At 48.1% G+C, this 24,920-nt stretch overlaps 1 protein-coding gene across 2 annotated transcripts in view; it reads right to left on the bottom strand.

The window, feature by feature from the left end:
* The window catches only part of LOC120948484 (homeobox protein araucan-like), a 104,568-nt gene that overhangs the window by 4,463 nt on the left and 75,185 nt on the right, over positions 1-24,920 (bottom strand). For both annotated transcript variants that reach the window (XM_040364861.2, XM_040364862.2), the window contains exons 4-6: positions 11,986-12,308; positions 1,893-3,333; positions 1,351-1,762 (exon numbers count right to left, since the gene is read on the bottom strand). In XM_040364861.2, coding sequence (XP_040220795.2) covers positions 1,723-1,762; positions 1,893-3,333; positions 11,986-12,308 — 1,804 coding nt within the window. In that variant the 3' untranslated portion in view covers positions 1,351-1,722. The remainder of the gene's footprint in view (positions 1-1,350; positions 1,763-1,892; positions 3,334-11,985; positions 12,309-24,920) is intronic.

The raw sequence follows: 24,920 nt of genomic DNA, 5'->3' as shown, positions 1-24,920 counted from the left end.
ACTTCCAGTCCGGTTTTAAGGGATGTTAAAAGGCACTAATTAAACATCTTTCGTTGGGAGCTACGGAGGAGATGAGCTGTAGAAATGGAATAAAGTCCCATTTCCGTCGTACACTTACGCTGACATTCTGATCTGAATGAATCATTCATGGAGCTTGGTTGGTCCTATTCATGCGTTTAGTTATGCTGCATAGTACGGTACATCCATCAAGCCGCACATCACAAGGCTGATGAATAATGCTCAAGAAAGGACAATTCCTTCTCCTCTCCCTTCCTGGGCTGTGCATGTGATAAGACACTGTGGCAGACAAATAAACACACTCGCACTTGTGCACACTTTGTAAAACAAACAGCAAGGTTGAATTTGATCTCCACTTTGCGATAGGTGTCGCAGCTTCGCTGCAGGCAGCTTGGGAAGGTTGGGCAAATGCTGCCAACCGCCAGCATATCAACGCAAAATGTTATCTTTTCATAGCAAAACAACGCCAAAGCAGGGTTAAGGGAAAAGCCATCAAAGCGACCACCCGAAAGTGTGCCGTCTTGGGTGACTTCAGTCCCCTTGCGCCTACACGAGCACACAGCGGTAATGAATTTATTTCGCGTTTGAGTGCCACTATCAATATCAGCCGATGCTGATGGGACCGCCCGACAATCATCGGGGGAAATCTGTTCGGGCAGTGACTGTTGGCCTACAGTAATCCTTCGAACCATTTCCCTCGGGGCATTACGACGGCACAAGCACAGGCACAAACACGAATGTGGCAAAGTTTTCCGACATTAATTTTGTCACGTGGATGAGCGATGGTGCGCTGTCCAAACATTTCAAACACGCCGAAACACGTGCATCGAATGCTGAGCGGTGTGTGTGTGTGTGTGCGATGATTGTGCGCACACTTTAAGGCACTGTCTTTGTGCAGGCAGGGGTGGATTAGGTACGTAGGCAGCGGGCAACGGTCATAAGGTTACGGTTGAGGTGGATGCGCAAATGAAAATCCCACTCAACACCAAACGAGAAACCCGTTCCCGCTCTGCCGCTGGGCTATTCCAATGGATTCATGACGCGCGTGCTGGTGTGTGTGTGAAGGCGTGCCGTTGACGGATGTGACGAATTTTCCGCCGTATCACAATCATTAATCATTGCGAGAGCCTAAGAGGAAGAAAGTTTGATGCACTGGCTTTTTGGGCTGGCGGATTGTGCCTCGTTCTAGGTGGAGTTTGAATTGAAGGGGAACGTAAATGCGTATGGCTGCGTGGGTGGGATGAGTGGGGATGTGTTTTTTTTCGGTTAGCTTTGTTTTGGGGTTTGTTACGTTCGGAGGAACTGTGATGTGCGAAGAGAAGAGTGCTTTACCTCCAGCGATGATGGATAATGTTCCTCCAAATGTCGGCGAGTTTGTCGCTCACATTCGCGGCGAAAGGCATGCAGGCACGCACTCGGTCTTTTTCTTCTTTTCTGCTTCGAATTAATCCACAAAAAACAACATCTGACTATCAAAGTCACGCGCGGGATGGGAGGATTTTCCGCCCGTCGTTCGTGGAGGGAAGGTTTCGATCGATACAAGCTCTCTCTCTCTCTGTCTCTTTGTGGTAAACTTCTGGCTGTTGCTGCTTCTGGATGCTGTTCCAAATTTCGTAGCAATTGTTGACTACTTGTGACTCGTGGTTCACATCGATATCTTATTATTCTGCGGGTGATCCTCCAGGTCCAGAAAATTCAGTGAGCTCAAACCGGTGATACGTAACCGTTTCCGACTTGCGATGAGCTACAAATAAATATGAAAGATATAAGTTATAATTTGTTCATTCGCTCGATCATCACTGCATAGCAAAAGGACTGGACATTGATCCTCCAACCATCCAACGATACGTGAGAACCTGCCTGCGTCTACTCACTTCTTAAAGAACGGCTTAAAGCCATCCGGTTGCTCCTGTTGCTGTTGCTGCATGCGATAGTAGCCGCCCGTTCCTTGCTGCGACATTGAATCCGGAGATGAGGCATACCCGCTACTCGAGCCTCCCGCATTGTTGTTAGCAGTGGATGGATTGTTGTTGTTGTTGTTGTTGTTGCTGCTACCATTTCCGCTAGCCGTGTTGGGCGTTGAGCCGTTGGTGCTACTGTAGCAGGTACCGGTCGTAGGGGTTGTAAGAAGGTTCGCCGCCATGCTGGGCAGCTTCATATTCGGCGGAGTTTGGGGCGGCGTGTCGGTCTGGACCTCGGGAAACCCCATCGACTGTTGTTGCTGCTGGGACGGGGTACTGTTCATAGACTGGGACTGCTGTTGCTGCTGCTGCTGGAGGTTGTTGCCTTGATGCTGCTGCTGCTGTTGCAAAGTTGGCGTTGTAGGGTGGTTCAAGACCGGACCCGTAGTCGAACTGTGGTTGCTGGTATTGCTGCTGTTGCTGCTGTTGCTGCTGCTGCTGAGGGTAGTATTGTAGTGTTGAGCTCCGGCTAGAAACCCCCCATAGCGGGAATAGGGGGTACTCCCGAAACTGCTCATCATACCATTGCCCATACTCCCCCCCATACCTTGGCTGTTGGGTGGGGTGTTGCTGCTGCTGCTGTTGTTGGTGGTGGTATTTCCCATACTCATACTCATGGGCGAACCGGCGTCTCCGATCATCATCATACTGTTCGCCCCATTGCTGTTGCCCTGGTGCTGCACATGATGCTGCTGCTGCTGCTGCTGCAGGAGATGCTGCGTCTGCTGCGAGGATTGCTGCTGCAGGTGCTGCTGCTGCAGATGATGGGCCGCCTGCTGCGATTGGTTTGGGTGATAGTCGACGCTCGTACCGGTCATCCAGGAACCGTGCAGGCCCTGCGCAGGATGCGATTGCTGCTGCTGCTGCTGCGGATGGTGCTGGTGCGGATGCTGGAGCTGCTGCTGCTGCTGCTGGTGCGGATGATGCTGATGGTGGTGGTGCTGAAGATGGAGCGGAAGGTGGTGTGGCGGTGGCGTTTTGCAAGCGGCTGTGTCGGCCAGACTCCAGATTTTTGGCTTTGAGGCTGGAATCGGCACACCACAGTCGCTGCCCGTTTGGTTTTTTGAATGGTCCATATCGCCCTTCAGCAAACCGCCGTGATGTGGATGATGCTGCAGCTGCTGATGCTGCAGCGGATGCTGCTGCTGCTGCTGCTGCTGATGATGAAGATGGGTTTGATGGTGGTGTCCCCCGAGCATCGAATGGTGGTAGTACGGATGATGCTGCCCCAGATGTCCCGGATGCCCCATTAAGTTTTCCGGCTTCCGCTCGTCGTCCGTCAGGTCATCGTCGTCCTCGTCCTTGTCGTGCTCGGACTTGACGTGATGCTGGTGGTGATGATGGTGGTGCATGTCTAGAACGAAGAATATTGCCCATCATGAAAAGGGACAAAGGAGAAAGCTTCACGCTGTTAGCTAGGTTGTAACAAAAATTGGTTGTTTAGTGTAAAATGTTGCGTGTGTGTGGTGGTGCAATATTGTAACAAAGGTCTATCAATAAATTAAACTAATTTTTTGCTTGAAAAATAATCGTACATCCAATCCATTGTCTTAGTACTTGTTGAACACGACTTGCAGAAACCATAAATAATGCTAACAAGTCACACTAGTGAAGATAAATATATACACTTCCAAAAACCAATTTCAATGCCACAACAACCACCTGGGGTCGTTTTCCGTTGTGGTCGTTTTCGGGGTGTCTGAAGCATTCCGTTTTTCCCATCCATTGCCGGCAATGCATTTCCACTCTACTTCATAAAACATACTCCAGCAACAAAAGCTGTTGAACGGCTTTGACACCGAATGAAATGAATGCGAATTGTATGCCAACTATTTTTAAATGTGAAAAGGAATATCAATCAATGTTCTTCCGAAGGCGGAGCAGCAGGGTGTGAGATTGAGAGCCCGCGAAACCCCAAACTTTCGTAGCGAAGGAACGGGACGAGCAACGGAGCGAGATAAAACGGCTCGAAACGGCAAGATCGATCGATACGGCACGAACCGATTTGTCAATCACTCAATCAAACTCCGACATCGGGCCCTCCGGAGCGGTGGCTGTGGAGCCTCACGCCCCCCTCCACACACTGCTGCGCTGCTAAGGTGGAATTTAATGGATTTCTTTGTCTCTCCTATCCCTTGGCAGGCATGGTGTTTCGCTTCTGAACGGGAATCCACCTGCTACACTACCGGGCGGGAGCTTCGTAGAAACATGGAGACACATCCGACACTCGACAAATCAATTCCAAAAGGCCCATTGGCACAGGAAGCATGCGGTCGGCTATTCTGCTTGTGTTTTTTTGCGTGCTCCTCTCTCTTTCTTCACTCATTCTCTCTCTCTTTCAACCTTCAATTCAATACAGCCGATTGGCCGGATCGGCCTTCTTGGCTGAATGGAGCGCGAATTATGCGAAATGCATCCGTCTCCATTAGCGCAACTTGATTCGACAAACGGAATGAAGATGAAACAGGGGCATTTTCATGGCTGGCTGTGTGCCAGACGCCAGACGCAAGGGGGTAGGTGGAATCGAGTGCGGCACTTTCTTTTGATGGCAGTGCGTTAGCCACAATTGGATTGTACGTCTGGGAAGGACTTATGTGTGGCGCGTGATGGTGTGCTGCAAGCGGTTGCAAGCTTTGCATGCAACCATCGATGCATCATCGAATGTGATTTGGTTTTGCTTGCGTGGGGATGGGGACGGTCATTGCGGTACAGACAGCTGACAGTCCGTTGAGGTTTAGTACCCAAAGCGGTAAAATGATGGAGCGGTCCAGTTTGTCTTTCAGTCTATATTGAATGACAATTGGAACTATGAGCAATTTGCGTCAGGATTTCATTTTTCATTTAATAGTTTTCAGTTCAATTTTATCAAGTTTGAATGCGTTCATTGAGCAACGCATTTTGAAGAAAATATTCAATTACAATAACAATATTTAAATTATTCTTTTTGACCAAATTTTCCCACGACATTGGCTCTCTATCCGCGTTGCAAAAAGGTACGCAGGAATTGCAAGCCGAAATTGTCTATTTGATCGATTCGTTTTATGACGACACACCATAGCGTCACTACAGTCTCGTTGCAAAACAGGCAAACAACCTTCCGGTACAGATGGGGCCAGTGGATGGCATGGTGGTGGCGTTAGCGTCACTTTTTGAATTTGACGCAATGGCCACCTGCCACAGACAGAATAATGGTCAAGCGAGCCTGGTTGCATGTAAAGTGCACTGCAACAGCTTGCCGCGGACCGTGATTCAAGACGAGCGTCACTAACTCATCTCCCAGACTTTGTCGCTTAAAAACGGACTCCCCATTTCGCCTAGACGGAGATCGCCTTGTGCGCCTGTCGGTGGAAGATACTGTCCGTAAAGGCATGTTTATGATTGGAGATAAATTTGTATCCATTCTTTACACGATTACAGTGTGCAGTTGCGCGGGACCAGAGGCAGGAGATTTGCGTGGAACAGAGGAGTTTATCCTTTCGAGGCGGAACACAAACCCATGTTCTGGAGCAGCCCAAGCAGCCCGAGCAATCTAGGAAGTGTTTAAATCATAACCTTCACTACGAGTCGGAAGTACGGCAAGTGTGTCCATCAGTGTGAGAAAGTTGTGAGCTTGGAAGTCTGTACTGTGTGTTCACTAGTGTGTGCGTAGTGACAGCAGCCATCGTTTCAGCGCAAGCAGCTGTGTCCAGCGTTTGAAGCGCCCGAAGAAAAGGATTAAATACTATATCCTCTGTAAATACGATGTACGACACGAAAGGGACGCAGGCTTCGCTATAATGTATCTAATGCTTAACCATTCACCAGACGGCGTAAGGCGGGATTGTCGGCAGCTATTTACTTGCCAAGTGCATGGCAGTGCATACTCAAACGCCATGGCGTGCTTGCGGAGATGGAGACGATCAAACAATAACAACAAGAGCAAGTACGATAGTTTGTTTGGTGACACATAAGAAAAGCCATAAATCACATCTTCAGTATGCTTGTTGTTTGCTTCCGACCAGAGTGTGAGTGGAGTCAGCAGAAGTTGTTGTCATCGGAGCATTTTCCACTCTCTCTTTCTCTCTCTTTCTCGCTCTCCATCTCGCAGCAGGAGGTGACCATTATGCCTTCCCATCGAAACGAACAATTCGCTAACCACAATTTCACCACATCCTATCAGCCAGCACAATCACAGTGGTCACAAATGCTGGAACAAAGCAAAATCAATTGCCGCTACGCACTCGGCAAACGGAAACCCGATGGCCGTGGCATCGTACGGGCAAAGAAAATATGCTTCCCATTTTTCCAAATCTAATAAAAATCATTGACCCTGAATAAACTTATTTCAACAATTTGATATGGTGAATTAAATCTAATAACAGTAAACACCCCGACGCTCCTGGGGCGACGCGCCCGAAATCGTCCTCGACACCGAGAGATTTAATGACTTCAACCCGCCGTATGAAAACAGCCCTCGCTCACACACAAACACACAGGCTGCAGGATGCTCACCCTCGATGTTGCGGTGTAAAAACCTAGGGATTGCAAACCAGACGCTATTTTCGGTCCCCTCTCGGCAAAGGATGCGAGCAGGCAGGCGTTCTTGCGAGAGGGCCCGCCACTGCCAGTGTGAAATGGTTCGTTTGGTCCAGCCCAGCCAAACACACGCAAACCGAGGCGTCAAACGGCACCCCTCGGGAAATAAATAACGATGCGAAGGGTTTGCCAAACTCGGATTGCGCTACGGTTGTTTGAGCTCGGCGAGGGAGAGCAAATGAATTGAGTCTTAATAAGTGATATTATGTGATTTTCATTCAATTGAAAACATTGCACCACCACAACGCGCAACCCCTTGGCCCTTTCCGCTCGGTGCGCAGATCGCTGTCGGAGGGGTAGTGGTAAGAGAAGGGGAAAGGGTGAGTTTAGTGTTGAGCCAGCAGAGGGTAGCTAAGGGTGTCGGCCTGAATCAACGAGTGCGTCCGTTAACGAGCGGGAAAATATATTGCACGATGGATCGAGCGTGCTATTTAGCGAGAACTATCGATGAAATCTAAACACAGAACAAGGGACGTCTACCGGCAAAATGTGCACTGATAAACAGGATCGTACGCTTTAAGTGAAGGTAATTTATTAGGCAGGCTCATTCATTTGGTTGGATGGTTTGACGAATGAGCGCAGTTCTTTCATATTTAAAAAAATATAATTAACGTTGGATACAATTAATGCAACGAGTTTTTTTTTACTTCATGAAACCTCCTTCATTTTACAGTAAAACAACGGCCTTACATTTGAAATATGAAAGCAATCCAAAGCATGATCACATATGGTAATGAGCTAAGCGTCTTACTCGTGTCATATTGTTTAGCCTAATTCGCTTAGCAGCAAACACCGATGTATCAAATAAAAGTAAAACCAAACCCATCAAAGATTCATTCGAAAGAACGGAAGGTTTTAAGTGCTCATCAAAATATCAACACACAGAAAAAAAGTAAAACCATTAGCCCTACCGTAAGCCGTCAGATGCCTCGAATCCTTGCCACCTGCTCTGACGGTGATGAAATCGGACACCCATCCATCCAGCCCACCATGAACGCTCTTTCCATCCTCTGCAGCCGTTCCTAAACTCGGCCTAACCGAGCCTATCAAGCGTTTACGCGGCCGAGCAACAGCGAACGAACACAAATCAAAGTGAGAATTCTGACACCTTGCAACAATCGGAAATCGGAATAAGTCAATTTGCGAACCTTCCGCTCGCGCGACAAGGGGCGGAGACCGGAGACTGTTCGCCGGCCTTTTCCCTCCCCGTACCCTACTTTAACACCGCTTTCCAAGAAGGCACGCAAGGGAAAACTTTGCACCGGGGTGTTGTCTTTTTTTTTTTGTTTCTCGCTTCTTTGCACTCTCTCCTTGTCGTGTTGACGCAACCGAAGCGGAAAAGCCACGGTGGGCCATATGGGAATTTGAGGCCACGCTCTGTCCCTCGCATTTCCCGCGTTGATGTTGATAGATTTTCGAGGTTTTTAGCCCGGGGAACGACTGCCCTCCAGGCAGCCAGCCCGCTGTTCTTTTGCCGTTTGTTTGCGAGCGCAAAAAAAGAGCAATACAAAGCAGTCACCCTCCTCGATGATGGACCGCACAGCATTGAGCAGTTGCCGACAATGGTCCTGACCCTCCTGCAGCAAGCAGCAGCGAGGGGAAGTGTTTTATCCCGAAAATCTCGCCCTAGCTTCTTGAGGGTCGGGCATAGCTGTCGTGAGGAGAGACGAATGCAAAGGGGATGAAATCTTGATGACTGTGCGTGATAATATATCCATTATCCGATTAAGTTAAGTGAAAATGCCACTTGTTATTTAGATATTCATTGGCCTCCGGGAAGCGGCCGGCATCCGGGGGCTGGGAACGGGCAATAGGGGAACGGAAGTTGGTGAATTTTTGCCGAACCGGGCCAGGACAAAAGTTCGGTCAGAAACGTTTGGCTTTTTGTTACAGCCGACTTGATAAAGAGGCTTTTATAAGCCCGCAGGGAACTTGGGACTAGAATTTCCAAGTGTTTCGCTCTACCGGGGTCGGGAGGTAATGCTCATCACGGGGGCCCATCGGAGGTCTATCGGAGTGTTCGGGAAACTCTCCCGAGGGTTTGCTTTGCCAGCCTCGGCGGTTGTTATTAGAGTGAGTGGCAAGTTTCAGTTTCAAAAACCATCGCACACGATATGACCTTCCCCCTAGAGCTGCCAGAGTCCTGCCGGGCGGTGCGGTAGGACCGAAAAGTGAACAGATGATACCGATTTCCCGTGGAGACAGGAATGTGGACAGCTCTGGCACTGGGTTCTAGTGTCGTTTCGATGCTCTCGTTTCAATTATCGCACTTTATGCATTGCCTAATGATTCCATTTGCGAGTGTCCCGCACGGTCGTAGCGTTTTCTGACAGCCAGCCGTCCACAGTAAAGTCCCCGTCTTCGTTTGTCAAATTGGATGAAGTGATTTTAATTTCCACGACCGTTCGAAAGAATAAAATGGGATGAGACGGTCACCTCCTTCGATTCAGCTCGTGCTGAGGACGGTTCCGGTCGATCCTCTTCAAACTCCCGGGAAGGGCTAGCGCTAGGATCCGCATCTGTGCACGAGGACTGCGAGCTGCACGCCTGCAGCAGCCCAGATGGCGATGGATTACCGCTACACCGGGGTGAGGTTTAGTTTTCATATTCAATTTGTTGAATTTGAGTTACGCGCAAAAACTGTGAGCGATTCATCAAGGATTCCGGGCAGGATGTTTTGAGTGATATTTGACAGGCGAGATTTGATGCGACGCGTTTCCGCTGCTCGGTGTGCCACGATGCTGGTACTACGCGAGGGATTAGTTTCGCTATTAGCAGCTGTTTCCTCACGTTTTCCCTTTCCGATTTTTTTTTCTTTCGTAAGCTTTCCTACTTTCGTCACATTACGTTCGATTGAGCGTACACGATCGGCCAACGAATCTTTGGCCATTAGATATATTTATATTTGATATTTGGCCCGCCACTACCGATCCGGCGAAGCGCAGATGACGACAGCGACATTCGCTGCTAGCCACCGGCGTCGCCGGCCCATGGTTTCCGGGCAATGAAACCGTGTCACTTTTCGGGGTCGGTGAAAATTCATCACTAATTAAAACCGTACCGATTTCATCAATTAATTAAATGCTCGGTTCGGTGGCATTTTTCATTCCGCCATGGCCGATTTAATTTTTACGCTGGAGCGAACGCGCCTGGGGAAGTGTGGGAGAGTCGATGGAAAACCCACAAATTGCGCACTGTTCTTTCGGATCCGAGCTCGGCAACAGGCCGGCCAAATGGAGAGTGGGAACGGAGGAACCGAATTGGACGCTTTGGCAAAACGATTCGAATTCGGAACCAATTTGAAAGTGAAAATGCAAATTGATGGGCAAGGACGGGGAAAGCGGTGATAGCACGGGCGGGCTATATGGGTATTATTCAAATTAAATTAAGGACCAATAAGGGATAGCAGCATCCTCGCCAGCGTCAGCACAGATACACCCCGCTCCATAAAAGGGTTGTTGAATAGAAAATTAAACTTTATTATAATTTAATATGATTAGTCCTACATAGAGCGTTCTACCGTTCCTGTGCGGGTAACGGAAGAGTCCCGAGTTTAAATAGAGTTTCGAGAAGGAAGATGTGATCCTTCTTGCCTAGCTAGGCCGGGATAGGCCGTTTGTTGGATCTTGATGGACCTATTTTAAAATTTAATCAATAAATAAAAGGATGAGCAACCCGTTCTTGGGCTGTACATTTTCATCTTGACCTCTACTTTACGAAACAGGGATGGGAAGTTTGTTGTTGATCCCTTTTCTTATTGTGATAGAAGAGGTCTGACGATTTGGCCACTTTGATGAGGAATTTTGGTCAAATATTCAATAACTGATGAGTTCAACTAAATTAGTACCTTCAAGGTGCATCGTATTTTAACATGTCGATGGACTGTGTTTGAAAAATAAATGTTCTTTTTGCAGAGTTCATCACTAATTTTATTTGCTACAAAACTTTGTTTGTCTAAAGAACTTTTAAAATTTCCATTGAAGTTCATCCATTCAAAAAAAATCATAAACATTCAAACAAAAAGCAAAGCCATTCATCATTGCCGTGTTTGACAGCTTGTTTCGATAGCATTCTTCATGCATGAAAAAGTAATCTTTCCAGGCTCCTTTTAGCTAATTTTTACGGTAAGCAATGAAATAAATCGATCAAAGTGCTTTGCGAGAGCACTGAATTTTACCGCCACCCAGATGGTACTACTCTCGGGCAGTGGGCTAAAAATGGGCATGAGACATTCTTTAAACGGCTCCATAATTCACCACGGCAGCTTCATTTGGCCACTTTAGCAACCGTCCCGTCAGTGGGTGTATTGGCATTGTACTGCACCAATCCCTCGAATCCCCGAAAGACCTCCAGATGCTTTTCCCTTTAAAGTCAGCGTTGCACGACGAGCGCAAGTAAAGCAAAAAAGCACCTCATCCCGCACTGCTCATTGTTGCCGCCGTTGGGCAGCCTCCATCCGGGCGCCTAGAATAGTGGCTGTACTGTCTGCTTTGGGCTAAATACAATGGCAACCTCGTCCCCTTTGCCGCAGTCTACGTCAGCTCTTAATAAACACATTAAAGTTTCATATTATAAATGACTTTCCAGCGCGAAACGTATGCCGACGTCGTAAATTATCGTCCCTCAGTCTCCCGGCCTCGCCTGCCCACACTGGAAGGGAGAAATGTCCTCAGACGCATTCAGAAAGAGAAAGTATTCTTTTTATGCCGAGGGAGAGAGCGACCGAGAAGGGAATCGAGGGCTGGCAGCCCTTGGTTTGATCCTGTTAGCAAACAAGCCCCAGCCCTACGATCCTTATCCGATCCGGCTAGATACGCTCGACTTTCCCGCCGTGATTATAATCATCACTTAGCCGTAGCATTATCGATGATGTTATGTTTCGGAGCTGCTGCTTTTGTTTCCCTCCGTACGCGCGCGCCTGCGTGTGTGTGTGTGTGTGAATTAGCTTACATACGTGATACTGAGGCAGGTTGGTAGGATGCGTATGGGGTGCATTAGCGCGAAACAAAACCGAACAGGAAGGCGCACACGCCGCCCTCCCCGTGCAAGTCATTCAAGGAAGAATGATGATTATAATAAGAAAGGTAAACAGCATCATCAACATCTTCGCGTGCATTAGGCGCAGGAAAGGCGGAAAAAATAAGGAAAAGCGCGGTGTCCCTCGGCGAGCTGCGATGGGAAATTGACGGTGGGCATGGTTCCGGGGAGGATGTGTTTGTTTTTCCCGTGAGAACGCTAGGAAAAATGCAACGTTCTGCCGTTTTGCCGTTCGGCTGCCCGTTGTGTCGAAGAAATTGCCCACTCACACCCACGGCCGCAAGCAGCACGATACAGGCACGACCTATCCGGCCGTCCCGTGCTCTGTGTGCACAGTGAAGCGAAGCCAAGAGGAAAAGCATCACGTTTCTGGAGGAATCTTCCGTCCGCTTACCTTTATGATCACGACCACCCTTGTCCGGATCGAGGTCGTCCTTGTCCTTCTCGTCGTCCGACACCATCGCGTCGTCGTCGTCGTCCGTCTTGTTCTTTGGCTCCCACGTCATCTTGTTCTCCTTTTTGAGCCGTCGCCGGGCGTTCGCGAACCAGGTGGACACCTGCGTCAGCGTCATCTTGGTGATGATCGCCAGCATGATCTTTTCGCCCTTGGTCGGGTAGGGGTTCTTCTTGTGCTCGTTCAGCCACGCCTTCAGCGTAGCGGTCGATTCGCGCGTTGCATTCTTCCGGCGGGCGGCCAGATCGTACCCGGCACCGTATCTGGAAAGGAAGCAGGAAAAGCAAAGATTGGTTTATAACTATCGGTAAATAGTATTTCCACCGTTGCAAACAATCTAGTACAATGTATACAAATCAAATTCTGTATCAACAATCACTAAGGTTGGCATCGGCTGCAACTAAACCTTGGGATCAAAACAAGAACCTTAAGACACACACACACACACACATCTCTGCACAACACCAGGCACACTACCAACAGGCATTCGGTAAAATAAGCGGAAGAAGTATAACCACCATTAAAATGACAAATTGTCTTTGCTCGACGCTCGCGCCTGTGTTCGGCTGTCTGGATCGGTGGGGGCGCACACAGTTCTTCTTCCAGGCGACCTTCAGGCCCGAGCGACCGATCAAGCCGGCCCAACAACCGGTGCGGTTGCCTCATCGCGTACCATGGCCGTTTTATTCTATCTCCATACGCCCGTGCTTCGTTCGGGTTCTTTCGCGGGGCCTCTCTCGGGCGAATATATTCATAATCATAAATCATGCATGCAACCAGCGGGTGGAAGCTGACCCATCCAGCACGGTCCGGGATACACCTCAGCCGAACGCTCACCCAGCCCCCAAAAACGGGGACCAATGTGACAGCCCCATAAGGGACGGCGCGAAACATGTCACACGTTGCGCTGGGCGTCCGGCCCAGCCGCGTCTTGAGGAATGCCTGTGCCTGTGGGAGAGTCTGCCCCGAATAGTGGTCGATCATACCACGGTCGGTGGTCGTGGCATTAAAGAGGAGGAGAGAACTTCCCTTCCGCCCAGTGGCCTGTGACGCAAGCCCAGTTCACGTTCGGCTGTTCGGTGGTTCATAAATCCCGCGGTAAAATAATTATTTATTTGTCTGTTTGTTTGCTAGTTTGTCCACAGGTTGGCTACTTTGTGTGTGTATGTGCGCTAGGCGAACGCGCGTCGTGAATGTCGAGCTCGTTTTTCCTGTTTCGATGGGAAGAGCCCTTCCCGGCGTGCCTGTCGTATCGTTCGGGCGAATAAAATGTTATCGTTCATCCGGATCCGGATCGTTGTCTTTTGCCGACCGGCAGTAAGTTAATCGAATATGCATTTCTATTCTCTTCAGCCCTGAACCAACCCACCTTGCCACCGTCTTAATTCAGTCGCTAGTTTTGGTTTGTTTGTTCTTGCCAGACCAAGCCATATGAGTTATGACCCTCGAAAGAGGTAATTTATTCAAGCTGAAATATTAGTTCCAGGTCAATTCGTGACTAATAAATTCATCATCATTTAACAAATGATAACAATAATTCTACCACCGCACCTCCGTCCATTCCAATGTTCGGACTCTTCCCGCTCCAACAAAAGGCACAATAGGTGAGCGAAAAGCGATCGAGCACATCCAGATCAACGCGCATTGCGCTAGTTAAGCATGGTTTTGTAATCCCCTGATCTGCATGTATCGTGAACAAAGCACAGAAGACATATTTCCCTATTTAGTTAATCCCCACCGTAGCGTGATAAGAGTGATCTGTTCCTGGTACCGCTCACTATTTAAGCCTGACAATGAACAACTATCCCGCTGCTACGCCGAAATAGACAATCTCTTGTGAAGATTTAAATCGATCTTAGCGCACGCTCTTCTGCATCAAGACCAGTAGCTGCGCTTGGAAGTCCTCCCTGGTCCTTATAACAAAAGTGAGAACTTCGATCGCATTCTTCACAAACCCAGCCCAGATGTGAGCCAGGAGGACCACCTCGGGTGGCCACGATCACTACCAGGTGAGGTAGCAGCCAGTAGCACTGTTACTGGTTCGGGGGTTTCGTCTCCCCACCTGCCGTCTCGTGCACCAGGATCGCTGGATCGTATTATTTATTTGATAAACCAAATGAGCATCAATTCCGTGGCTAAATACAGATGTTATCGGATCGTACGGCTGGCTCGCGAGTGGACGGCGCTCGCTGGCGGCCCGTGTCCGCGCGCGCTCGTGTGTTTGTGTGTATGTCTTTGAACATATTCCAGAAAATCTCCCCTAGCAGCGCTCGCTGATCCTGCCCGGCAGTGGGGCGGGAGATCACTCACTGCCGATAATCGCAACCATCATCGAGGGGCTGCTGGGTTCGGGCACACAACAGCAGGGAGGCAACGTTCGTGAAAAGCAGCGGCTACCGTGGAGACCGCTCAAGCCGCATTATTGTTGTCGATTTTGATCTTGTTTCTTTTTTCTCTCCTATCGTATCTCATTTCTTTTGCTTCTCTCGTGCCTCGGACTCTCGGGCCTGCTTCTGGTCATTCAATGTTGCCATTGCTGTGGCGATGGACATCAGACCGTAAGGGAGACACTCTGCCAACGTCCAACCAAAACCGACAAGATCAGTCTTATTCTTGATGTAAAGGAATCGTGCATCGGAGGATAAACAAAAAATCAAGATTAATAACGGTAATGAGTCCCAATTAATTAAAGTTGAATAATAATCGGCCACCAGGCAGGATATGAAGACAGGATCCAGCAAGCAAGCACGCGAACGGTAAAAGATGTGACAAAAAAAAACACGCTTGAACACAAAGACATGAACTTTCAAAAAGCTTTTAAAACTGATCGTTTGTTAAATAAATGGCGCTTCTAACAATAACAACAACAGCAACAACGACAACAAGAGGGCAAAAAGGAAGCTAACCAAACGAACACAGCTGTGGCTCAATCGGGAGGGATAAAAAAGGAACAATTACCGCAGAACTAGCCCGTACTGAAGTACGACACTTCACGGTTTGTGGTTACGGCTTTCACTTCCAGGATGACATCGCAACAACACTGAGTGCTTTAAAAATCGCATCACCATTCGGTGCATCAGTCCCTGTCAATCATGCGGTTTCCAGTCACGCATTATCTGCAGCCTCCCAATAAGGCTCAGCCCTCCCACCAGTTTGATCCCACCAGCGCGAGAGGAACGGGATTTGGAAATATGAAAATTAGTCCCCACACCATCCGTCGCGCTCTATCGGTGCGCGGTGTGCACTTAGCGTGGTGTAGTGTACTAATTTTTGTTCCCGGACGGACATTCGCGGTTGATTGCACTCGTGATGTGGTGCTGCTCGCGCTTATTCACTCCACGGGGAGGTTGTCACAGCGCAAGCGAGCCACGGCGGTTTGCGTGGCATTCATTATCACCCACGTTCGGGGCGCGAACGGTTTTGGAATGTGGGGCAGTGGTGAGGAAGGGAAAGAGAAGGGAAGCGGTGTCAGATGAACTATTGCTCGAGCAGTTAATTTTATTTATATTCTCCCGGACCGGCCGTGTACCGATGCTGTACCGAACCGCTCTCCTGCTAGCCTGTTTGATTTTAGGGATGCGCAGCAGGCGAAGGAATGCCGCAGGAGGCACAGACACGATCACGAACTGGCAAATTGAAAAATAAGCGCAAAAATGGCTTCATCCCCAGCTACATGTGCATAGTCGAGCACACAAACACTGCCGTGTCGCGTGAAGGGCTCTCCCCAACTGCATCACTTGTGTCAGTGAGACAAATGTGGGCTGGCATTGGGTGGAGCGTTGTACACGGGGGGGAAGGTTATTATTTTTGTTTAATTCTTTTTCATTTAGTGCAGTCACTAAAATGCTGCTAAAACTGTGTCCACTGCACGCTGGAGGCTACACTCGCTGCGTATAAATCATCCATGATTAAGCCACCCAGTCGAAAAGGTTCACAGGAGGGTTCACCACACTCCACTATCGTCTGTTGTGCAATAAAGCTAACGATTGAGCTTCATTTTTTGCTGTCTTTTTAAATGAATCGATTTAAACGCATCATCCAACAGCTTTGAAAGAGATTTCTGCTTAGCACTGTAACATTTGTGTCAGTTTGTTTTAAAATCTTGAGTCACACTAGTATGCAGTGTCATAAACAACCCAGTGATACATAAACCAATTCATCATATCAGCTGACAAAACTAGCCAAAATGGCTGCATTTGATAATGCATGGAGAAATCTGTGAGCAAATTGAATTCGCAAGTTGTTCAAGCTAGTTCGCAAGCTATGTTCATTTCAACCACATGTTTTATGATGATTCGTACATGTGACATGTGTGCGATTCGTATCGTTTTCCCGTTGTCCTACTCGTTTGCTAAATCGCTTCAAGACATGCAGTTCCTGTTTGCCTTGTTTGCAATTTTCGTTTGTCTATCCGTATGCAACAAGCTATGGCCGCCACACCGGTAGATTGTCCGTATCAGCTGTACACGTTTTACATGTGCATTGCCGCCGGTGTGCCGACGGTGGTGACAAAGTTTTCCGCCTTGCGCACGAAGCACACACACTCGCAGGTGACAGACACGCTCATTATCGTCGCCATGTTATTATGAGTGGTTGTTAATTAGTAATTTTGATAATTGCTACAACACGCATAAAGATAGCCACATTGTCGGTCGCGCTGACGGTGGTTCGAATTCGTGCTCAAAGATTAGATTAGAGAATGGATATTTTATTGCAGGAAGCATGTTTTCGAAGGGAATGACAAGATGAGAAATCACTGCTGCACGTGAATCAAACCGATACATTATTTATCGGCCTGTTGCTTTGCATTATTTATTGCCAATATTGTACAAATTAAAATAAGAATCACACATAATTTATGTTAAAATCTGTGTTGTAGTTAGTAGCTAAAGCTTTGCATACCCTTTGACGTATTTTTTCCAGTGAACTAGGCATGCAAAATACCAATCTTTTTTCCATAACCCATACATGCAACGAGCTCAAGGCAAAACCCTTGATGCCTAATGACATTACCTTGTCATGATGGTTCGGTTTCGATCAACCGGCCACAATCAGCGACCAAAACGCCGGACACAGAAATGCACTTTTTCTCGTGCGTGCTCCGCCACTTTTATGCCATATACAAACGCGCGCGCATATGTCCATGCAAGTGCAGTGACGATCGGCTGCTAGCAAGCCAGGTAGTAGCAAATTATCATATTTGATTAGGTATTAATTACATGCATTTTCGTCTGCATTTAATTACAATGCACCGACACCAGTACTACTACCACCGCTACTACACATACAAACACGGTGGGCTGGTAATGCACTGTTGCTGTTCCCCGTTAGCCCTGGGGAGCCTTACATGGTGTGTGACTTTTATTTTCCCTCCACCACACATCACAATGCAGTGCTGCCAGTGGGTTCTCTCTCTCTCAAACATACACATACGTGTGAGCCGCCAAGCACAAAGCCGTCTGCCTCCATCAATCGTGAGTTTGTATGTGAGAGATTACTAGAGAGGCACACAATAGGGAATCTATGGCCGATGATATTACGTGCATTTGATTGCCCATTATTAGGTACAAATATTGTTTTTGTTGCTCCATCTTCGGGCAGTCGTTTATTGGCTTAGTTTTATTTTATCTGATGTTGTCTATGTGCGCGCGTGTTTTTCTGTGTTTGTGCATTTCAAAACATACGTTACGGGGTTGTTGTTTGCATGTCGCTCGAATTGAGCGCAATTTGCATCGGATGCAAATGGAATAAGGTTGTAAAGTACACTTGTTCCCGGCTAATTCGTTGCTAACGGTTTGCTAATGGATGCGTTTTACGAGCGATATTAGAACACCACATAAGACGACGATGCCATGCGTCGATTTGATATGATCAATTATGTTTGTTAATAAACGTTCCAACGATGGACAAAAAGATAGCACAATAACCTAGGTCGATTTGTAAAAAAATACTATAAAACTCGGCAAATAATCAGCTTTTGTACTTATTTATGACCTATTTAAGGTGTGAAAAAATCTTATTTAAAAAAAGACTATCTAAACCAAAAACCAAAATAAGAAAAAAATTATAGTCTACAAAGTTTCTAAGAAAATTTTGATTGATTAACTTTACAACCAATTGAAAACAAGGAGGCCACTTGATTGTTAAAGTCTTTGGCTGCACGATAATCAACGTAAACCGCTTTGCACAACTACCACCAGGGCGGCAACGACGACGACTACCAGAAGTTCACGGAGAATTCAAACTTTAAAACAAAGGCACCGATGGCGAACAACCCTAACCCGTCCGACACCTTCGCTTTGTTTTGCTGGAGAGAAAATTGAAAGCGAACCGAAGCGAAAGTTCGTAAGGCTACGCTACCGGCTACCGGTCGGAAAACTAAATTCATTTTGCACCGTGCGGTAGGAAAAAGTTTTCCGTTTTCGTTGCAAAAGTCACTTTCATTCGACATTGCCTCGACTGTGCCTCGAGCCCCGAGCCATACCGTTTCCCTCGGGAAAATCATCAACTTTTGCTGTGCACGGATCATGCCATACAAACTATTTGGCGTTAAGAACGTTCCATTTTTGCTAGAATCAAAAGGAAAAAAAAACCCCTTCAGAACTGTCTTTTCTCTCTTTCTCCGCCCAGACATCTGTAGCGCAAAAAAAGGACGAGGCACAAAAAAGCATCTCCGGCAAACACTTTTAACACCGTGTCGTATTCGGAGCTGCGCCACCAATCTCGGGTCATAAAAATGGATGTGAAACAATAGATTTAATAGTCGTACTACACTACTACGTACAAGCGAAACTTTTACTTGACGCCTAGCTCGTGCTCACACCCCTGGCTCGGTGCTGGTGCTCTCTTTCTCGCCCGCGTACGCCACCGAATGGTGGGGCTTTGAAAGGCAAACAAGGGGAAAAGGGTTGCCCACTTTTGACATGTACCATAAATTACAATTAAGCTCAACATATGTATCAACTGCACCACCCGGGCCGCTTCGTTCCTTCCTACGCGAGGCGTGTGCATCGGCCATTGCTCGCCGTCCCATTCGCGCATTGCGCCGGTGCGTTATCCTTGTTTCTCGCAGCTTCCCGTTTGACATTTTGCACTGCTGCGCGAACTGGTGGAGCAATCAATTTGGGGCCGCGATGCAGCGTCTTTCCCCTTCTCGCTGTGAGATTCCAGCACAAGAAAGGAACTCTCTCGCTGGCTCTCTCTATCTCACGCGCGGGCGCGCGCGCTCGCCCTTCCTGGCATGTCAACGGTCGGCGCGTTCGCGTGAGAATTTCCACGCGGCAAGATTGCGTCCGTCCAGACGCGAATCGAATATGATGATATACCCACAACCTGCCGCCCCGTTTTGTCCCCCCCCCCCCCCCCCCCCCATACGGCCAGCTGATTTGCATGGTGCGAGCGAGATTTTCAACGAGGTCGCGTTTTTCGCAAGTCGCCCGGCCGGGCGCGGAAAGCGAAATCTAAACGATCTCGTGTACGACAACCCAAATAGCAAACTCGCTAACGAACGACGGCAACGACGGAGCGAATAAAGGCAAACGTCACCGCTCTAATGTCACCTCGGCGGCTGTTCGCGTTCTAAAATGGCTGTCCCGTCGATGACGATGGTTTTAATTTTAGATGCTCGTTGCGATACACCACCGTGCCCCTGCCTCGTGTTGTTTCCCGTGCCACTCGCTCCTGTTGGCTAGCCGAGCATTGAAACGAACGCGATACACGGTGGTGAGTTGCATGGTGGTTTTTATTTTGGGTGTTATTTTTCTCCCCACTCTCAACATTTGAGTGTGTGTTTTTTTGTTCCTGTGTGCAATGAGAACTGATGCAAAGCCACACCAGTGATGAAGATGCCACACGACCAAGTTTATCGGTGTGCCTGTGTGTGTGTGCATTCTGTGCGCCAATGCTAGCAGTAGAGTGGGGCAAATCCGCAGCGAAGCGACACAATAAAACCAAGAAAAAAGCAGAATCAAACATGGTTTCTAAAAATTGCATTTGCATCGCATGTTGCATTCTTCTGCCCTGCTCTAGCTCGGCACCGCTCACTTTGCTCCCTCCTCCCCAAAGGGATGCGGTGGTGTGTTGTCAAATTTGTTTTTCTTGTACTCCTCGCTCCCTTTTTTTGCACCCACCGAACCCCCTTCCCGCACGGTTCCCAGTTCGGTCCCAGCAACCGCATTGTTTCGTGCAGTTCGTTAAATGTCGCGTCTAAACAAATTGAATTTTTCACCCAAAGCCCCCTTCTCCCTGCCTGCTAGACAGCCAGCCAGCTCGGGAATCTGTTTGCGCCTGGTTCGTATCTACGGTTGCCTTTCAGTGGTGGCCTCTAATCTCGGGTTGTGTGTTGTAGCATAACGCCAGTTCAAAAGTGCTCCCCGAGAGCAAGACCACTACACAGCGGATGATGCCAAATATCCGGTGTTTAGCAAGCTGATAACATGATCCTACTCTGCCACCCTTGGATCCGTGGGTGCGGGATGATGAGCTTGGGCGAACGTTTTTTGGGGCGCTGGTGATTGGTGCTTGTCCGGTATGGCGGGGGGGGGGGGGGAAGACGAAAGGGTGATGAAGCGTATTTCTCTCGGGCAAAAGTGTTGCCAATAGCGTTCGATATACTGTTTTGACAGTCAAGTTGGCGGTCATATGGTTTGAAATGGCAACTGCTGTACAACACAAACACAAGCTAATGTTTGAGCGAATTATTCAAGATTATGCAGTTTTACCCAATGTTTGACATTAATCCCAAGCGTTGTTTGGGAAGCTTAATGCCACATTTATCGTTTGACCTGTTGATTTCGTTAATCAGGTTTTGAATTCTACATTATTGTCCGAAATATAATTTAAACTGTTAGTTGAGGAACTTCACGCATTATATACCATTATATATTTACGAAAACAACTAGCTATCATGTACTACCAGCCGCACACTCCCATCAGAAGAGCATTGTTACACCGGTATCTACTGACATACGACACACCGATATAACCGAAAACCCAATCCGGTTGCCGGGGCCCCCCATTTCCCCCAAAAATCCCAAACCGAAAAAGCAAACGCTCGGAATGTGGATCGAGTAAATCGCCGTTACTAAACGTGAGCCTCACAGCCTCGCTGCACAACCTCCCAGCAGCTACCGGGTGGGATGCCGCCACCCCGGGATGCCGGAGTTTAACCCGTAGTGGAGCTAGCACGCAGCGAAATGGCAGCCAGGGAAAGGTATCGGTTGCAATATACACTCAAAACAAGACAAACTCACATACAAACACGCACACATACATGTAAAAAAGAAGACAAACATACGATAACAAAAAAAACGTAGCAACAGCACGACAAGCAGCAGTTCGGGCGCACAAACCATGTTATGAAATAGTCATGCGCATTTATGTTGCGAACGAGCGAGCGGGGACCTCCAACGCTCCGGGACGCTCGTGTAGCCATTGCAGCGGCAGAAAGCAGTAAGAATGTTGGTGACATGGTGCATGTGTTAGTGGCTAGATGGGTAGATTGGGTATGGAACCGGAACCAGCAAAGCGTATCGGCACAAGATGTGACGTAGGACATGGAAAACTTAAATTTTCCTCCTCCCTTTCCATTTTCCCACCGGAGGGAAGCAATGTAAAAAACGACAAACAGCAATACACTGCCTTGGGACTCGGGTGGGGTGAGGTTTTTTGAAACGGTTTGGATAAGGGAACGAAAACATCAACAAAATCAATCCCAGTTGCCAGCTTTGTTTTACATTCAGTGACATTTTGAGAGACGTTGCTCGAGGAGGGGAGTAAGTTTATAGCGCCTACTCGTGCTTCGTGCCCTTGCAAAATGAAAGACTACGATGATAGGGTAGTTGAGAAGATTGCTATCTCTATTAGCATTTTGTACATACACATACACTCATGCTTTTGCACTGGGACTGAGTATGCTCGGTACGAGGAGATGGTAGTAACGTTCGGGAGTTACTCAACAGCTGGAACGAGAGGCTTGCCGCTTTGTGAAATTCTATCGAGATTTGCCCGAGCCGGGTGTGTTAGTGTGCAAAGTGTTTCCCCTGGTAGCGTGCGTCTATCAACCTCTGCAGTTGTGTTAGTGTTGTACAAAAGCCCCAAAAGAAAAGGGTTTGTCACATGCGTATTCACATACGTGCGTCACCACACACACACAGCCACGCACACTTCCGCAGAGAATAACGATACAATCACCCTTTCCCTTCTATCGTGTGGCACTCCGTACTCGGAAACACATTTTCATAGCGAACAAATTTATCGGCCTATCCGTCGGGCGGTCGAGGGGTTTCTCCCGTTTCATCGTCGTCTCGTAACTTTAAAGCCATCCTTGGCCATCGCAACAGGAACAAGAACGCCCGTCGGAAGAATCTCCATCCACCGATCGTTGTCGTTTGCCGTTGTTCTCGGTCTTGTCCTCTGGTCGGTCCGGTGCGCCGGTCGTGTGCAGTATCACTTTAAATTTATTCAATTTATACATGTGAAACAAAATGGCGGCGCCTAATCGATTTAATTTTATGATAATGGCGAATAACATTATACCGGCTTCGTTCGCCCAAGGGACCCCGTCCACCAAAAGGGAATGATGGATGCAATGGACAGCGCACACTGCACCGCCAGATTCACTCCGGGGCCGTTTCGGGGATTGGATGGACGGACGGGCGGCCCGACCACGACGACAACGACGACACACGGAACGAGTTTCACACCGTTCCCTTTGGCGCTTTGCCTACCTACCAGACGCCTCATCCTGCGCTGCACGCCACTACTGTCGAGGACATCGCCGCAAGCCATCGCAAGGAACGAGTGTAACGAGCGAGCGATCGAAGCCTGCGGAAACCCGCCACTACTCAACCGCTGACACGATGGACACCACCGAAGGGGCATCAGGTTGTTTTGTCCGGGAAGGGGTTTGCTTACTCCATCGAAAGGGGTAGGATCCGCTGTTCGAAACCTTTCGTTCGAAACATTCTTCGCAGAGGAAAATGTTGTTTCCCAAACCCCCCCCCCCCCCCCAGGGGGGGACCGTGATGCCCAGGCTCTCGTTAGCATGGCGCTCGATTCAATCTCGTCGGCCCCATCTCGTCGCCATCTCGGTGCCGTTATCAGTCGCCAGCCCGTTTTTGGTTGGTAACGCCAGTTTTGGTGGTGTTGGTGTGGCGTGAGAGTTCCCCAGAATCCGGTAATCCGGCATCGGTCGCAAGACCGCTTCTTGCAAGAACACTACAGGACAACGAGCACTGGAAAATGGGTTTGATCTCGATTCGATGTTTGTTGTCACCAGTATTCGTTGCGTTGTTCATTGACTGGCAAGCTAGTTCGGGGATTGACTGGGGGACACGTTTCCCGTGCTGGGGCAGTGAAAATGGGACGCAACTTGCGTGCTGCAAATTATTTGCATAATGAAATTTACGTAGAAATTGGGCGTCTGTAAATTTGTAGTAACATTTTTTTTTATTACTTTGCATGTACATGCACACGATACGGGTAATATTAGGGAAAGAAAATCAACAAAAAAGTATTATTTTGGCAGAGCCTTTCCATCATATTTTAACCATTGTTATGAAGTTATAAATGTCTCACAAACACATCAAACCGCCCATTTGCAATTGACTTTACGATTATTGCGTTGCCCAAGCAAACATCCAAATCAATCCAAAACCCGTCGGCATAATGCACTGTGAACGACCGGCGCCATAAAATGGACACCTTTCACCGCCGCTCGATACCAGGCTCGATACATTGATCGTTACGGGGTCATGTTGGATCGTAAAATCAAAATTAAAATGCCCGCCAGGAAACGCAGGATTATCGTCACAAAGAAACCATAACCAGCCAGATCGTTATAATTCCGCTACAATCGCTTTACCCCCCGCACGCTAACCACACGGGTTTAAGTGCTCAAATATCTGCACACGTTCCAGCGTTTTCATTACCATATTTGCAATTTCAATTTCGTCCATCAATTTCACCGCTACCGAAACGACCCCATCAACACAACATTACTAACGCGAATCGAATGAAAATAAATGACCATCAATCGCAAAGAAAGAAGAAGAAAAAAACGGAAGGGCAAAACAAAAAATCCACCCATGAAAGTGTGATTGAAAATTGTATCAACAGCATGAGCAATAGCAAAAAAGGACGGATTCCATACAACATTGAAATGGCAACAACAAAAAAAATACAAACCTCAAATATCCTTCTTTCCCGCATAGAGAGAACTCCGCAAACAACTTCTGGCGACAACGGTGCGGATAAAGTGCAACCGACGCTTTAACGCGTCAGCGGCGCCCGGTGCTCCGTCGCGCCCGATCCGGACAACAGCAACGCACGCGGAGCGATAATAAAATATCATTCAATAAAAAATTGAAAAACGATTTAAGAGCCCATAAAAAATTCAAAAACTTTTACTTTCCCCGAGGCGCGTGTCCTGCAAGTGAAACGAAGTGCGGTTGTTGCTTCGGCCCTTCGGTGTTACTGTGAGAACTTCACTTTTTTGCTGTTGTACCAGTGCCTTTCAAAGGTCTATCGAATACGTCGCTTTATCCATCGGTCCCTTTGGAGGGGGGGGGGGGTATCTTTTTTTTTTTCGCTCTCTATCCTCCAGCTACCGGATTTTCTCTAACACATTTTCCCCGACCATCGGCAGGATGAGTGCGGTCGCGAGGATCCTTTCCTGGAGCCGTGTTTGTACGCGGTTTATTTCCGATCTTTCCACACGTTGGAGTGTGCTTTTTTTCTTATTCCTTCAATCGATAGGTAAAATATCCCTCGATGCTTCTTTATCCTCTTCTACCTCTTCCCATTCGTTGACAAAGAGCGTCCTTTTTTGCGGCGTATGAAAGTTTATCCACTCCAAAGCGAAACATGCAGCATTC

The sequence above is a fragment of the Anopheles coluzzii genome, chromosome 2 (assembly GCF_943734685.1).
Source record: "Anopheles coluzzii chromosome 2, AcolN3, whole genome shotgun sequence".
Taxonomy (NCBI): Eukaryota; Metazoa; Arthropoda; class Insecta; order Diptera; family Culicidae; genus Anopheles; species Anopheles coluzzii.
Note: the sequence above shows the minus strand (reverse complement) of the source record. Positions and strands in the feature narration are given on the sequence as shown.